The sequence below is a fragment of the Gigantopelta aegis genome, chromosome 9 (assembly GCF_016097555.1).
Source record: "Gigantopelta aegis isolate Gae_Host chromosome 9, Gae_host_genome, whole genome shotgun sequence".
Taxonomy (NCBI): Eukaryota; Metazoa; Mollusca; class Gastropoda; order Neomphalida; family Peltospiridae; genus Gigantopelta; species Gigantopelta aegis.
The window spans coordinates 27841813-27859544 of record NC_054707.1 but is presented as its reverse complement, the minus strand read 5'-3'; the positions used below and the strand labels follow the sequence as shown (position 1 = coordinate 27859544).

The 17732-nt window shown below is 38.9% G+C and overlaps 1 protein-coding gene across 3 annotated transcripts in view; it reads left to right on the top strand.

The window, feature by feature from the left end:
• Nucleotides 1-17732, top strand: part of LOC121380389 (HORMA domain-containing protein 1-like) — a 265685-nt gene that overhangs the window by 247126 nt on the left and 827 nt on the right. For 2 of the 3 annotated variants that reach the window (XM_041509181.1, XM_041509180.1), the window contains 2 exons: nt 1111-1207; nt 17109-17174. In XM_041509181.1, coding sequence (XP_041365115.1) covers nt 1111-1207; nt 17109-17174 — 163 coding nt within the window. The remainder of the gene's footprint in view (nt 1-1110; nt 1208-17108; nt 17175-17732) is intronic. The other variant, XM_041509182.1, reaches the window with a different exon arrangement.

The following is a 17732-nucleotide window of genomic DNA, read 5'->3' as shown; positions in this document are numbered from 1 at the left end:
TAAGTGAAGAATTCCATCTGCTTACAGTATTTGAAATTATATATTTTCTCTATTTTTTAAATACTACTTACATAAAATATGGCTCCTCATCTAGTAGATACTGATTAACAAAAGAATAATCAAATATAGTTTAGTACAGTTAGCTAATCAAGAAATTGTAATTTCAATCTACATACATGAGCAGATGACATTCTATGGGTGAGTTTTATAGTTAAAGTGGTACTGAAGGGTACTGCTCCATGTCCCTTTCATGCTAGTGTCAACAATGTATTGTGTACATCTCAAACAATATTTCATATTAATAATGGTTTGATAGCATTTTTTTGTCACTTTACAACCAGCTGACAACAGTAAATGTAATATGTGGGCAGGCAAATGTGCATGGTGCTTATTCTAACTGTGAGGTGGAACAGTTTCTATAAAACTGGTTGCAAAGCATCTTTGGTTGTTAAAAAAAAGTAGAGGAAAATCTTTCACAATTTGTTCACCAAACTGGAAATTAGTTTACCAATTATTATTATTTATCATTATTTTCAGTTACCAAGTTAGAGGGTTTTGGCCTTGACTCTCTCCCCAGCATTTTTGTCCCATCCGGGTAAAAGTAAATATGGGCAAATGTATTTCCATGGCCCAATCCTCGAATATAGAGTTAACTCCAAAATCTTACCAGATGGTTGTTTGTAAACATGTACATGTATATTGTAAAAGTAATCAGTTCACATATTTTTTTATTTTTTATTTTTAAATTAGATTATAACTGTATGTTTGCTTTGCTGAACAAAGTGAATAAAACATCAAACTTAATTTATTTAGTACAAAATAAAATGAAACCCCAGTAACACGCATGCATGCATGCACATGCACATACGCATGCACATACACATACATGTACACACACAATTATTTGAAAAGATTCTTAAAACTGGCATGTAGTCTATAATTTAACAAATATCTTTCCTATTTTTGTTTCTTTTTTAATTTAAAATAAAAATTTATGTACAAAATAATATCTGAACTAGTTCTGAATTTTCATTTAATAATTTTTTAAGTTTTGGGGAGTAATATGAAGTATATAGTAATTATCTGAACATATTAATTTTACTGTTTCAGACTTGGGAATGTGATTAATCAGGATAAAATCAAGAAAGATGGAATTTCAAAATATTTAAGAAAAGAGAAAAAGGAAACCACTACACAGAATGTAGAGGTACTGAATTAATGTTCTACTGTTTGTTTTAGTCAGTTCTTTAGAATATTTTATTCTGGTTCAAAAGCATGCTTTTTGTTGTTTGGAATACACATAAATATTGTGTTTAGGGTTGAGGGGTTTTGTGTCTAATTTTTTCTTCAAATTCAAGATAGCTGCCAAGGTGGTAACCAAAATGAACACAAAATTCACTATTATGAGTTCTAAACAACAAGGGATATAAATAATATGTAGATGTTCAGTGGTCAAATGGCTTCAAGTGTAAGTGAAGTTAGAAAAAATTAGGTTTGAGCCAACTTAGTGTACTTGTTATAAATAAAGTACCGGGTACTATAAAGATTAGCATCTTATACCCCTGTCACACTCTACTGCGATCACGCTGGTGCACCCACTGCAACCTGAAAAGTATGAAAGTGTGAGGCAAAGTGCAGTAAGGTCTCTGAGAACGATTTGGTGACGCAGTGGAAACTATCAAGAACAAGAGAGCTACCTTGAGCGCCAAACTTCAGTGCTTGCTTTGTGCATGCACAAAACAAGTGCAGCAGGTAGGCGTTCTGATGAGAGCGGTGTAATGACACAGTACCAGGGTTGAAAATTAACATGAAAACAATGGTCGCCAGCAGGGCCAGTTAAAGAAAAATCTTACTGGCCCTTCTCAAATTCAACTAACCCTCCAATTATCACATTGAAATTTAATTGCATAGCCAAAATCAAAATTAGAATGTGGGTTTTTTTGTTGAATAATAACCATGTGCTCACCGTATATAGTCTGTTTGCGTCAAAAGAAAACCGATGAATTGGCGTTTAATTTCATAATGCATAAAGTCAAATTTCATAAAAACATGTTATTAAGTTTTAAACCATTACCAACTCAAAAAAAAAAGAAAAAAAAAAAGAAATCCAGTGTAAATCAAAATGTTACTTTACAAAGTACTATTAAATTATACATATTAAATTTTATTTTTAATAAGGGGTGAAGGCAAAATGCTAGAAGAGCCAAGGTATGCTGCTTGACTTGCATTGTTTCTGAAGTAAAAAATAATGCAGTACAAAGAGACTAAAGGTAGAACTGTACATGCTTTAGTAAACCAGTCTGGGAGTGTCAGTCCTCTTTGTGACAATGCAAGAGAGATATTCCCAGTAAATGATTTCCTCGGGAGTGACTGTTCTCTTATAGACGAGGCACTAAATAGCGATCCATGGAATTATCCACTATTTTGCCAAATGCCCATTCGACTCTGCTTTCTACAGAGATATATGACCCTGATCATGTATTACGGTTTTGTCAATCCGATTACCTTGGATGTTCCATCAATTGCCTTAAAACCTGTTTTCTGCAGAGATACGACCCTGATCATGTATTACGGTTTTGTTATTCCGATTACCTTAGATGTTCCATCAATTGCCTTAAACCTGTATCAGAAAAAATGTGTTAACCTATGCAGCTTGATGGTAATTTCTAATTAATTTTTGTTTTAATTTACACTGAACTTTTACCCCCAATAAAATGTTATTTGAGATGGTATGGGTTTAAAACTTATTAAATTAATAAGTTTTTATATGAATGTTATCTTTATTCATTATTTTTGACGCTGTGAAAATATAGAACATGTTCCATGTCTTCTGCTGCCAGATCTGTAGTGTGTTTTGTTACATTCGATTCAGTTTCAGTGTGTTTCTTTTTCAACTGCTACCATACTTGCCAGATCCTAAAATCGATGGACGCCTAACGGACTACCTTTGTAAAATTCTTAGTCGCCCGTAGCCAATAAAGGTCGCCACAGGCAACTGGGCAACTGCTAATTTTCAACCCTGCAGTACAGTTGCCATGGCAGCGCAAAGTGAACTACATGAGCATATTGTGGACATAGCAACAATGCATAGAAGCGTCTTGGAATTGCACAAATCATCCCCTGCGACTGCTGTACGCTTATTGGGCTCTCAATACATGCCTCTCCCATTCTTACAGCACTGTTACTGCACTTCTACTACACTTTATGGGCATGTTTCTGCTCATTCTACATCCACTGAGACTATGACGCTCGTTATACGTCCAAGGCATTGTTCCAATGTTTGCAGTAGGTTCACAGTGCGATCCCACTTCCACTGAGCCCCACACACACATTTTGGTATAAATACAGCTTCATCATCTATACACAATCAGTGTGCATCTGCTCTTCACCATGCCGCAGACAAGCAGAATGTGTTAACTGTACAGCTGTTAGCACATATGCATGCACAACAGGCACAGGATGACCAGGCCTTTGTCCACATCTTGACAAGGAGGAGGAGGAGATGCTGGGTCCGATCATGGTTAGACGTCACATGAGGAGAAAAGTTAATTTCGGCCACTATCACCGCCTAATGCCTGAGCTACAACACAAAGATTCTGCATCCTTCTTCAACTTCCTAAGAGTACCACCAGAGATGTTTGATGAGCTCCTTACCAGACTTGGTCCAAGATGCACCAAACAAGACACCCGGTATAGGAAGGCTATCGAACCAGGGTTGAAGATTGCAATGACTATGCGCCACCTAGCATCCGATGACAAGTACGCCAGTATGAAGTTTGACTTCAGAGTTCCTCATAACACCATGTCTGTCGTAGTATGAGAAGTCTGCCAGGCCATCATAGATAAGTACAAGAAGGAAGTCATCAGCTGTCCAATCTCCCCTGAAGAATGGCGTGCCATTGCTGAGATGTTTGCACATAGATGGAATGTCCCTCATGCCTGTGCAGCTCTTGATGTAAAACATGTTTCCTGCAGAAAGCCACTAAACAGTGGAAGCCTTTATCACAACTATAAAGGCTTCTTTTCCATTGTTCTGATGGGTCTCATCGACGCAGACTATAAGTTCCTCTGGATAGATGTTGGAGGCCACAGACACATGTCAGATGCACAGATCTTCAATAAATCAGAGCTGAAGGAGTGCCTAGTAGATGGGACCAGCAGACCCCCTATCAAATGACGATAGGGACATGCCATATTTCTTCCTGACTGATGATGTGTTACAGGATATCCAGAGGGCGTCGCATTGTGGAGAACACCTTCAACATCCTGGCCCAATGTTGGCCAGGGTTTCCGTCTGAAAAAAAAAAATTGAGTATGTAGTTATCAGTTAGTGATCACGAAGGCACCTTATTGGGAGGGGGTGTCTGGGCCCTCCTTCTTAAAAAAAATGGATTTGTAGATGTCCGGAGAAGCGATTTCCCGGCATTTGGAGTGTGAAATCCAGGCCAGCTTATAGTGATATTTTCCATGTTTCGTAGGAAAATGCAGTGGCGTAACGTGGGTTGCCAGCGCCCGGGGCAAGGCAACCAGTGGACCGTTAGCACTCCCCCAAGTCCCTTCCATGTGTCCAACCGCCCCGGTGGTCCCACCCACGCTACACCACTGGGAGAATGAATGATGAATGTAACAGTCAGCAGGAAATTTGTAAACTTGCCTTCATATTTTTGAATTAATTGTCCGATTATTCATGAAGTAGGCTGCGTTCAGCGACAGCGAATGATGAAAACTTTCCCTAACTATTTTGACTGTTCTCGAAAAGGTCATTTGATTTCACGTGTTGAGTGAAAAAAAAAGAAAAAAAGTCTAGCAAATGTAAGCCACAAACGGTTGGCTGAAATTTAACCAATGGGATCAGGTTAAAATGGAATCACTACAAAAAAACGAACCAGTTTCGTTAGCACAGTATGGTTAAAACGGTAGCCTACCATTTAAACATATTTTTATTATTGCATATAATAAACAGGAACCATTCATAACTACCCATCCTGCCCTCTCATGTACAGGTCTACACCAAAATACAATTATTTAATGTTTTAAACAAACTTCATTTTTATTTTTTATTTTATCCTAATCCTTTTGATAGAGTATGTCATGAACCCTCCCATACGCTCTTTGCGTGTGATATTCAACCCCTCCTATTCATGGCGCATACATATTTTATTTAGATGTCCGATAACCTATTAACATCATAAAAGTAACAACAAAAAGGTTTACAGCATCAATACATTGTATTTTTGTTATGAATTTTATTTTATTTATTCTTTTTATGAACTTAAACAAAAAACTAAAAACTCGCCCATCAAGATAAAATATATTTCACATATAAACTAAAGATAGAAAAGTTGTAAGCACATGAATGTATAAATTAAATCTATTAATACAATATTTTTCACAAATGTACAAAGTTGATATACAGCAAGTGCTACTTGTACTTAATTATGGATTCATGTAATGAAATTACTACAGATAATGTATTAAACACTCTAGGAAGACAAAAGCATAATTATATCTATTAATGCTAGGTTTGACTGAATTCCATGGCAATGGTTTGACACACACACACACACACGCCCAGTTTCTTAAATTTTAGAAAGTGTTTCTTTTTGTACACGATTGAATTGCTTAGATGGACTTCTTTTCACTTTCTATTTTTGTTCAAGAGAATGTCTTGTTTCAACAAAGGACATAACTTTCCTCCAAGTTTTTGTTGAAGACTTAAAACCCCAAAGTGTGAGACTGAATAACAGTGATATGGACTGTATGGTGCAAAAAAATATTTTGGGTATGTAATTTTACCCTAGAATTATTTTCGGGTACGTAATTTTTCCGTTTTTACCCTGCTGGCCGAAACACTGTTGGCAGATTCTCCTGACCGCCATGCAGCATGAACCTGACAACATAAGACTTATCATCGAGGCCTGCATCTGTCTTCATAATTTGATGAGACTACGCTATCCTGCCCTTCAGAATTCTGCAATGGATGTGGAGGATGCCAACCATCAACTGATCCCAAGTGCTTGGAGAGCTGTTGCAAACATGAATGAGGTGAACAACATGACAGGGCCCAACCGTGACAGCACTGCAGCCAAGAAACAACAAGAATACCTCAAGCTGTACTGCAGGCTCTGCGCCCAGGCAAGACAGGATGATATAAAAAGACAGTTAAAAAAGACAGTTCTAAAGTTCAAAAGTACATAGTACACAATATTGTTTGTTTGAAATAAATATGATTATAATTCATGTGAATGAAATAAATTTTGTTCTGTTTCTTTTATGCATAATGCCTTGCTTAAATGAAATCATATTAACTTAAACTTAAAAATCCCAGTTGGCCAATTATTATAATTATATGGTGATATATTTGTGCATAATTGTATGACTTGGGTGTAACTGGTACTTCTTGGGGTATAGTGCCGGATTAACAACGTAGCAGATGTAGCAAATGCTACGGGCCCCGCGCTTTCAGGGGCCCCGCGGATCTCTTTTTTTCTTCTTTCTTTTGTTTTTTTTACTTTAGTTTAAACTTTATACGGCACGAGCGTGGCATGCTAAAAGTGAAGGGCGCGTGCAATCAATAGATAGAAATTCTGTCCCGGCATAAAACCGCATGCACGACTGTTTTGTCATTGGTAATTTGATACGCTGGTATTATAAACACATTTTACTGTAAACCTTTTTTGAGTTGCCTACTCTAATTATAGTGCCCCTCCCTCTTTATCGACATTTTATTAGATGTTTGCGTGTGTATGATAGCACACACACATGCACAAATATATCATATTTAAACACACGTGCACACAGACACAAACAGAAAGTCAGAGGTACCCATGACAGGCGAGTTGCAAAAGGTTTCTGATGAGACCACGCCACCTTACGTTTTCTCAATCTCGTTGTGCCATCTTGCTATCATCAGCTCAAGAAAAAATTCACGTAGGCTACAGGTCTTACATTTAGTCTAAATTTTTGTCCACTAACAACGCATTTTAAAATTATTATTCTGTAATTAATTATGCAAAGATTGTGCGTGTGATTGATTCATTTGTAGTTATTAGAGAGTTTTAGATTGATTATGTGTACATGTACGGGTACATGTGACGTCACATTACACAATGAACTTGTAGAAACACTGTTTAGAAATGACGTTGTCCGTACACGTACGTGTATGAAAACTACATTATGATTGGACCGGCTTTTTTCATAATGTAAAAATTTGACTGTCACAAAACATATGTGTGCGATACATAGATTAGATGTAGTAGAACTGAACATGATGGCTTTATATTTTAAATGAAAAATTGACATGCTTCCCAACAGTGGCGTAACTATGGGGGGCCTGGGGCGGCCCCCCCACCCATTCACACCATCGCCCCCCCCCCCCCCAATTTGACCTTTGAGTGTGCAAAAGAAATATGGATGAAAAAACGGCAGTGGCCCCCCAAACATTATAATTAAAATTAGCTCCTCTATTACATGTAGATCTAACAGCAACCAGTTGTAGCTCATATCCACCAATCAAAACCTTACTTGCAGAATCATGCCAGTGATTTAAAAATAATTTGAAACATTCCGAATTATCCTGAGGGTATACGACATGTTTCGTGTGAATTACGAATGCCTTAAAACATGTTTTATTTTATAAAATAAATAATTTGTAATGTAAAACTGAAGACTGATTTAGTTGTTTGTTTTTTATAAATAAATAAATAATTTTTAATGTAAAATTGAAGACTGATAACCCATCCCGTACGTATTGGTATGATTCACTGTACTGCTGACACTAAAATAGACTTGCCCGATATTTTTAGAATTTGTATGCTCCAAAATAACGTTATAAAAAGTGAAGTGTGATTGGTCAATATTTAAATTATTATTTAAAGACGAAATGTTACCTGGACATTGGAGACTACGCAGTGTTGTTAGCAATCTGATTAAAATTAGTTCTACTGGTCTAAATAAGGCAATCGTAATTCACATGAAACATATCGTATACCCTCAGGATAATTCGGAATATTTTCAAATTATTTTCAAATCACTGGTATGATTCTGCAAGTAAGGTTTTGATTGGTGGACATGAGCTCCAACTGGCTGCTGTTAGATCCACATGTAATAGTGGTGCTAATTTTAATTAGATTTCCCCTCAGACGAAGGTCTTGCCCCTCTTTGGCCCCCAAAATAAAGACTCAGTTACGCCACTGTTTCACAAGTGATTTATAATGATTTATTCAACACTATTCTTTGTAGAATAACTAAAACAGTTATATATACATTCAAGTTTTAAAACAATATAATTTAAGATGCAGAATAATACAAATAGAAAGTTCATCTTCTACAAGTTTGTACATACGCGTAAACTCGGCGTCACACGTTTATGTCAACGTGTAACTTGTAGAAATATCACGTGACGCGCTAAAAATGATGACGTAAAACACTCAAGTAGGTCACCACACGTAGGCGTACAAGTACACATAAGAAAACGTGAAAATAACTAAATATTTCAAATGGGCCCTTTAATTTCTTAAGCAATTTTCTAATAAATATTTAATACAATAAATCTTATTTTTACAATGGTAAGCAATATTTTTGGAGTCTTGGTGTATCCTGGGGACACCTTGTGGTATATTGGGAGTGTCTTGACGGTAAATAGTTGGACCCATTATAGTCATCACTGTTGGTGGCTTTGGAGCATATGTGTTAATATCTGGATATGGTGTGTTGTGGTTTTCTTTACATGTACCTTGTTTTAATGGTGCACTATTATTATTGTTGATCAGTATTTAGCATTAAAATGATACATCGGGGTTTCGCAAGTCCTTATTTTTGAAATTATTTCCTAGAAAAAAACACATATTTGACCAGTTTTAAGTCATTATTCGAATCTCAATCACTCTTTATTAACATCTTACAAACAATCCATACATAATATCGGGGTAATTAATGCCATTATACTAGTAGACTAGGACACTGTTTCACGTTTCCTGTCTTCGAGGGGGTAATGAAAAAAGAATTGTATGGGGTGATCGGAATAAAAATTTACAACGCGGGCTTGAGAATCAATTCTTATTTTTGCTTTTCCTTAAAATTATTTTAACCGATTCTTTAATGAATTGCATGTTTCTACTGTAGTTGATCTATGCAACTGATGCTTTGCACACAAACACACTTATTTTGATGTCTTTGCATACAGATGTATTATGAGCGGATCTGGCAGAGATAGCTATCGATGTCACTATGCTTTTCAGGGTATTCGAAACGGAAAGCAAAAGAAGAAAAAAAAAGTAAAGAGAAAGAATTGCTGAAATGTTTTCTGAAAATGACGGATATCTTTCGAAGAGCCGGGTCCACCTCTTGCGGCTCGGCCTCTGAGACTACAGAAGTACAACCGTCTTCTTCAGCAAGTGGCGATAGTCAGTTGATATCGACTGAAACAGTCGAACAGGAGCAGCAAGGCACATCAATGGCTGTTAAAATGAGTAGAACGACAGAAACTGAAACAAGTGGATCAGATTATGAGGTTGGGCAAACATTGCAGTCCATGGGTTCTTACTCTACTGATCTTGGTGAATGGCAACCATGTAATTACTGATGACGTGCGTGAATATTGGATTTCTAAAGGAAATCTGCTTGATTGCCAGCACGCGGATTCTGACTTCTGTAATTCCTCACGAATGTACCAAAATGAGAAGACTGCTCGACACTGCCAAAAGTTGTTCTTTATTCATGTGCATAAGCCAACAAATGAACGTATTTCGAGAAACTGGTTATGCAGAGGTTGCCTCTTCTGTTTCCCCTGCAAACTTGTTTCTGACAACTCAGTTTTTGCAAAGCAAGGCTTTAATGACTGGAAGAATGCCAGCAATCTGATACATCGTCACGAAACTAGCGCTGCACACCGACAAGCGATGATTGTCATACTTACATGCAAGGACAGCGGAAACGTGTTGACTCTCAATTAGTTAGCCAAATTGAGTCAGAACGTGACTACTGGCATGCAGTACTTGTTCGCCTTTCAGAAATTATTCGGTTTTTGGCAGAGAGAGGTCTCGCATTCCGTGGTACTGACGAAACAATGGGTTCACCTCATAATGGCAACTATCTGAGGCTGATTGAGTTGTTGTCCAAGTTTGACCCTTTCCTTGCACAGTCATATGACAACGCCAGCAACATGTCTGGCAGGTACATTGGAATGCAGGCGCATGTTCGAAAGCTAAATCCATTAGCAGAGTATGTGCCATGTGCTGGACACTCACTCAATTTGGTGGGTCAGTTCACAGCCTCATGTTGCGAACAGGCAACCATATTCTTTGATTTCATACAGCGTTTATATGTATTTTTCTCTGCATCGATGTACCGTTGGTCTCTACTAACTGATGCATTGTCTGAGAACAAACTACCGTGTGTAAAGTGCATGTCTGACACATGATGGTCAGCCCGAGCTGATGCACTGAAAGCACTGTACATGGGCTATAGTCAAATAAACAACGTCATCGACAGTATTACTGCAGATGAAAATCAGAAAGGTGAATGTCGACAAGAAGCACGTGGGCTTGCAGCAATGTGGCATCAGGTGTTTTAGAGATTCCAGATGTGCAGCGCTAGCCTGCAGTCAGCAGACCAAGACTTAAACACTGCATGCGCTCTATACAAGTCACTGATCGTGTTTGTTCAGAAGCTTCGGCCTACATTTGAAGACACTGAACAAAAAGCCAAGGAATTAACAAATTCTGCTGAATATCGGCAAGACACACAGAGGGTGCGCAAACGCAACCGTAAATATGATCATGAGTTCGGATTGTCATCTGAAGAGGAGAAAACTGAAACGGCTGCAAACAAGTTTCGAGTCGGCACGTTCTTGGTGATCGACAGCTTGATTTCTGCACTGAAGAAACGTTTGCAAGCATATGAGGAAATCAGTAACAAGTTTGGCTTCTTGCGAAATTTAGGGTCGATGTCCGAGGAGCAACGGTCAAAATTGGCGATGGCTCTCATTAACAAGTATCCAAATGATTTGGAGGCCAGTCTGGCAAACGAACTTCTACAGTTCGTGGCACTTCTCAACACGAAGTTTGGCAAGCGGGCTACGACAACTGATCCGAGTGCTTCTCAGTCAGATGCTGCAGCTGATGATCAGGACAACACGGCGATGACAGGTGGCGAGGCATTGGAGCCGCTCATGTACTGTCTCATCAAAGATCACAACATGCAATCATGTTTTCCTAATATTGAAATGATGCTACGCATGTATTTGTGTATGATGGTTACAAAATGCACGGGGGATCGTTCGTTTTCCAAATTGCGTCGCATAAAAAATGCACAAAGAACGAGGATGGGAGAAAAACGTTTAAATATGCTGACATTGATGAGCATCGAATGCGAGTTGTTGAGAACGGTTGACACTACTTCCATTATAAAAGACTTTGCTCATATTAAATCTCGAAGGCGCGATATATAACTTAATCTGAGCCTGAATCACACTTGTCTACTGGCCTAAACTTTGACCCACGTTTTCGGGGCATACATGCAATTACATTATAGTTTAATGGCATTTGCACTGGTTTTTAATACTGTTGGCAAGATTCCTTTTGTTTCGACAATACATCTGACTGATTGTTCAAACATTAAAGGATACCGGACACCAATATACTGAACTGACGATAAACATTGTTAACTAACGTAATAATTAACGTTTTGAAGGTGTTTTGTTATGAGGTTAACAAACCAACTAGATCAAGAGACATTAGTATGGAATCGTTATGGGCTGTCTGTAAAAATTAATTTGGTAATTATACGTAAATAAATGTGAAGTTTAAATATTCGTATGTGAACAAATTGCAATACCTTTATTTAATGTATATCTTAAGTACATACTTGTTTTAATTTTCACATTGTAAATGTACCATAACCTGCTGACAATAATGCGTCCATGTTTTAAAACAACTTTCGGGGTTTTTTTAAATCGAAACCATGGTGTTGGCCGTTTCTTGGGATGCATTGCTGTTACTGTTGCAGTTCAACACAGCGCAGTTTACCATCATATAATTACGTCGACAGTATATAATAACACTAATTATCTTGTAAATTAAATTTCGATAAACCTGGAGACAAAAAAACACAAAAAAAACTAAAAGGCATAACCAAAGAATCAACACGTGTACCGGTATTGCTTGGTAACTCTCACCGATGACGTATTGCCTCACTTTCATTCAGATCTATGCATAATCCCACCCACTTCTGTTTTTACCCCAAACCTAAGACGCGCAGCTGACCGGTGCCTCGCAGCGAGCCGGGCGTTAGAGTAATGCGGTCTTTGACGCTAACTTAATCCATTACACACTACATGTCTTTTGGTGTCCGGTCTCCTTTAAGGTGTGTTTATGTTGTATGTAAAGCTATGATAATAGTGGGCGTGGGTTGAGGGGGGGTAGGGGGGGGGGGGGTACTTTTGTAACTAGCCAGTAGTAGGGGTCTAGACTATGTTTTGCTATGGGCTCCGCAGTTGCTTAACCCGGCTCTGCTTGGGTATCTCATCCCAACATATTCTATTGCCACAGTTGTTATACATATTGCAGTATCATCAGTCAGGCATATTGTATAATAGGAGCCCATGATTTTCAGTCATTTCATGAAATGACTGAAGATTTTAGTCATTTCATGAAATGACTGAGTGTCACAGGTATTACGCAAAATGCCTGAAATTTTTAGGCATTATGGGAAACGACTGGTTTCACAGATTGACTGTAACTTACATACCTGGTGAATTAGGATAATTTAGGAGATTCATTGGGGTAGATAGATAGAGTAAATGCAGTAAACTGAGGTGCATATAATAATAAATTGATGCCTTTATATAATATCCTCAATAAAACATGATGAGCATCTGTCTCTGACACACTGAAAATTTAACTGTATATGACACACTGACAATTAAACCGTCTCTGGAACACTGACAACTGTCTCTGGCACACTAGTTATCCTTGTTCCTGTTGTGGTTGTCATCTGAAGGTGGTTGATCCTTGTTATAATCTGTGCTAACCAGTCTCTCAATAAATGAGTCGCTCAAAAGAGTGATGTCACTGGCCTCTGGAAAGATTCTCAGATTGAAAGAAGACTCGCCAGCCTGCACAGGAATATAGTGGTGGAGGTGGCTGAGGGGTTCTGGCAGATAAAACTGCCACCTTGTGTCGTCATCATCGGAGAGGGACTGGACTGCAGTGTTGTCAGCTCAGGGGCTGCATCTGGCCCTGTACCCAGTCTTCTGACTGGGAGCCCCACACTGAAGTACCAGGCTGTACGTTGCCTGGCCAGTACTGCGGTAGTGGCTGCCACATGGCGGGAGATGGAGACATAGCCTGATACTGCTGAGATGGAGCCAGGAACTGCCGGGACGGAGTCTTGAACTGCTGGGACGGAGTCTTGAACTGCTGAGACGGAACCTGCTGCTACTGCTGGGCTGAGGCTGCTGACTGTTTGATGTCATCATTCATGCCCAGGTACCTGTACAGCAGCTGAGAGTGGCACCATAGAGAAGAATCCAGGTCCTCCATCACAAACTTGGTCCAGTCTACATAAGTGGTTTTAGCATTTCTAGCATCTTCTGCTGCCACTCCAGTGACTTCTGCCCCCGTCGGTGATGTCAGCTAGCAAACGATCCTCCTCTGCAGTCAACTTCTTTGTTGATTTCTTGGGGTGCATGTCTTAGATGATGGGTGCATCAGAAGTCCCCGTGGTGGATGGCTGGACCAGCTGGTCCTCCTGCCCTTCATCATCCCCAACCTCTCCAGTATCCCCCGCGTCTCCAAGAGCAGCAACCGCCGCAGCTGCCTTGGCCTTGATCTGCAAAGACAAAAACAAAGAAGTAAAAGTTAATTAAGTACAATTTCATATATATTTATAGACAATTATTTCACAATTTTTCAATTTTACAATAACCTGAAAATGATATTTAATTTTTGACTTAAACTGACCACTGTGCAATGCTGTACTTCATATATATGGGTCTTCAGGAAAGCAAACTGTGCCAACACCTATACTCATCGCACTCAGTCAGCTCCATCGCTCCTTGACCAGACTACTACTTCAGAAGGTGGCCGTACCTCATCCTGAGAGACCTGTACCAAATCTGCAAGGTCTCACTGGTCTTCCCATCTCTGCTGCCTTGTCATCCCAGAGCTTATCCTTCCTTTGTTTGTCTTTATAGGTGTTCAGTTTCTTGTTATGCGGGCAATAATTTTCCTATATCCACTCAGCCATGGCTTCTTCCTCTGCCAGAGTGATGTCTGTGGTCTTCTTGGTTTTGGTAAGGAAGGCTGGGCTGGCATCTCTAGAGGATGGCTCAGCTGCACTACTCTCCTCTGGAGGATCTTCCTCATGGGAGCTGTGAGCAGACTCCGATGGAGGAGGACTGAGCGACCATGGAGACTGATGGAGATGGCCTTCCTTGACCCCTGCCTTGTCCTCTGGACACTGGAACCTTCTCTCTTGCAAACAAAGTGAGAGCGCAGTGAGAGCGACTTGGATGCACTGAGAGCGTACTGATGATTAAACTGGGAACGCATAGTGTCGCAGTGAGAGCATAATAAGAGAGCGTACTGTAAGCTACTGTAAGCATTCTGGTGTCATGGATTTCACAATTTTTGGCGATGTCACACTGCTTTGTTGAACATTTTCAAAGTCCGGTACATCGCAGTAGAGTGTGACAGGGGTATTACAAAGAATGAAATCATGTATGATGTATCACGGGGCTACAAACTAACACTCACCCTAGATGAGTAGAAATCATTGGGGATGAATCAAATTTGAATCCTATTTGAGTCCATACATTTGTATATTCCAAGCTTATTATTAATTGAGACTACCTGATAATTTAAAAAATGCCAGTTGATTTTATTTAAACTGACATAATGCAATTTTCTTGAATCTTTAACATTTTGTCAAACATTTTGTAATTTTGACATTTAGTCTTAGATAAAACCCACTACTTTTGTATGCAGCACTTTCCCACAGATAGCTATATCAAAAGCCATGGTATGTGCTGACCTGTCTCAGACTTTCTGCCAGAAAATAATTTGAGGGTACATAATAAAAACAAAACAGACCATAAGTGCCTCTACTTGGTAGTTATGAGTTTGAAATCTTTTGAAATTCAACATTGCCTTTCATGTACATTGACAGATTTTAAACAGCAGTTCTCTGACTATAATTAGTTTTTTAATTATAAAAAAGTACCCATTAATTTTCAAGATTTTGGGGTATATAACCTTTTCCTTCATACCCTCTGGCAGAAACCCTGTGTCTATGTGGAAGTGCATATAAAAGATTCCTTGATAATAAGAGAAAATGTAGGTTTCCTCTATCGACTTAATGTCAGAATTAACAAATGTTTGACATCAAAAGGCCAGTGATTAATAAATTCATGTGCCCATGTAGGGTCATTAAACAAACTTTAAATTTTAACTTTTCTGGAGGAAAACCTAAATGGTGTTATTATTAATATGCATTAGACTGCTGTACAAGTGTTTTGAATATTTTCCAGCTCATCAATACAATTGATAAATGTAATGTATTAAATTAATTTAGTACACACCAGTGTAAGATATTGCTCCTGTCATAAAAACCACTCGAATATCTACTAGTGTCATATTGATATGACCATGACATAGATCACTTGCTGACCCAATTCGTAGAAAAATAATGTGTAGTAGGTCTTGACATATGCTTACTTCTGCATTGCAGCTTGTTTGCAATTGGTTTGTAATAAATAAAATACTAAACTAGCTTAGCTGTCATATCATTTTAATGAAACTTGTGAGCAGTGTTACCAAAAACTGTTAACTCATTTCATGGTGGGGGTTTTCGAATACAATTTTTATGTCAAATTGTGATGTGTGAAAACTTTTTTTTTTTTTTTACAAATAGTAAATTTTTTACTAATCAAACTAAAGAACGGATAAAGTGACACTGACCTCAATAAACAGATCATAATAATTTACTGCTAATCAAAAAAGAGTAGCCCATGACGTGGCGACAGCGGGTTTACTCCTTCAGTGTTTCTGCCAGAAAGAAATGTTTGGGTATGACACTATGAAATTGAACCGCAATCAACATGGGGGTATGGGGGTGCCTCCCCCAGAAAGAAAATGGATTACGTTTAGGGTTAAGGTTAAGAAAATCATACAGTAATGATAAGAGTAATTAATTTTGTCACAAAGTTAACTTTAAAAAATACAATCTGGGTATGGCGCCATACCCGTTTTACCCTCTGGCAGAAACCCTGATATGTCTGTCGCCATATAACCATAAATAAAATGTGTTCAGTGTTGTTAAAGTGGCCCTCACATATCAACCGGCGTCCGCGGTCACAGGAGTCACCGGGGGATTTAGAGCCCGTGGATGAATCGGGCGAATTTCATGTCTGCGACGTGTGCCCTCACATATTAGACGGGGCCCGGGCGGTGCCCTTTGAACATTGGATCGCAGTGGAGGCAGTGCGGCCGCCTTGGCGTCGGTCGGACACCGCTAGATAATCTGATGGGTGCCGGCTGATCAAAGAACAGATCGGTAGACGTCCTGGTGGAGCCTCGAGTATATATAGATGCGTTGTATAAAGTTGTGGGGGCCGTTTAGAGGCCGCCAGTCGGGACCAGCGGGGTGCCCGGCCGATGTTGTACAAATCGCCCGGGATCCATGAGGGGGCCGTGAGGCTATCATAGGGTGGCTGTGAGGGGCCCCGTGAAAATCCCACGGCGCCCGGAAGATTTTTTTCCAATAATTTTCATCAAAATCTTCAGGCGGCCGCCAGATCACCGATCGGTTTCCGGCAGGCCGCCAGGCAGGGCCCTAGCATATTATGTCTACAGGATTGCCACGACCTAAAATTGCGCTTGGAAAATCGCAGGTTTGTGAGTCAGGTTTTCACGCCCACGGGTTCGGGCAGACGCCTCGCGAAAATGCCCTTTTTGGCCAGTTTTAGGAGTCGCGCGGGCGCTGTGACTGATATGTGAGGGCCACTTAAATAACCATTTCCTTCCTTTCTTGTTAAAGTTTTCAACTAATGTAAGGATACTTAGAACTTGACTATACTCCAGGGTTGAGAATATTTTACTATTTTACAGATCAGTGCTCTAGTGAAGCAAACAGAGAAAATTACATTGTCTGGAATAAGGAACCTAAAGCAAAAGGTTTAAGTGTTAACATCATTAGTTACATGTTTTGCTGTAAAATGTGCAGTTTTTCTTATATTCATTTGACGGGTATGAAATGGATACTTTAGTACTTTACTTCCATGCTGCAGAGGAAAATATTTGAACATATTCAACTGACATTCCAAATGTATTTTGTGCTAATTAACATGCAAAAATTTGATATATGACAGAAAATAATTTAGAAAGATACATTTTTACCTCTGTCATTGAATTTCATTGCTTAACCGAAACACAACAACCTTTCAGTTTCAATATTTAATAAGAATCAAAAAACATATTCTGTGTATTAGATTTAACAATTTTCTAACATTAGAAGAGAGTATTACTAATTGCTGTTGGCATGGAGATCCAGATGTCATTCAGAGTACACATAAAAATTAAAAAAACTAATTGCAGTGTGGGTAGCCAACTTAAAAAAAATAACGCCTTTTTCTATGGACTATATTTTTATATTGCTAACATTATTTTGTACCACCAACATTTATGAAATATTTTGGTTCTCGAATGTCCAGGAAATTGGTTCAAAGGTTGTTT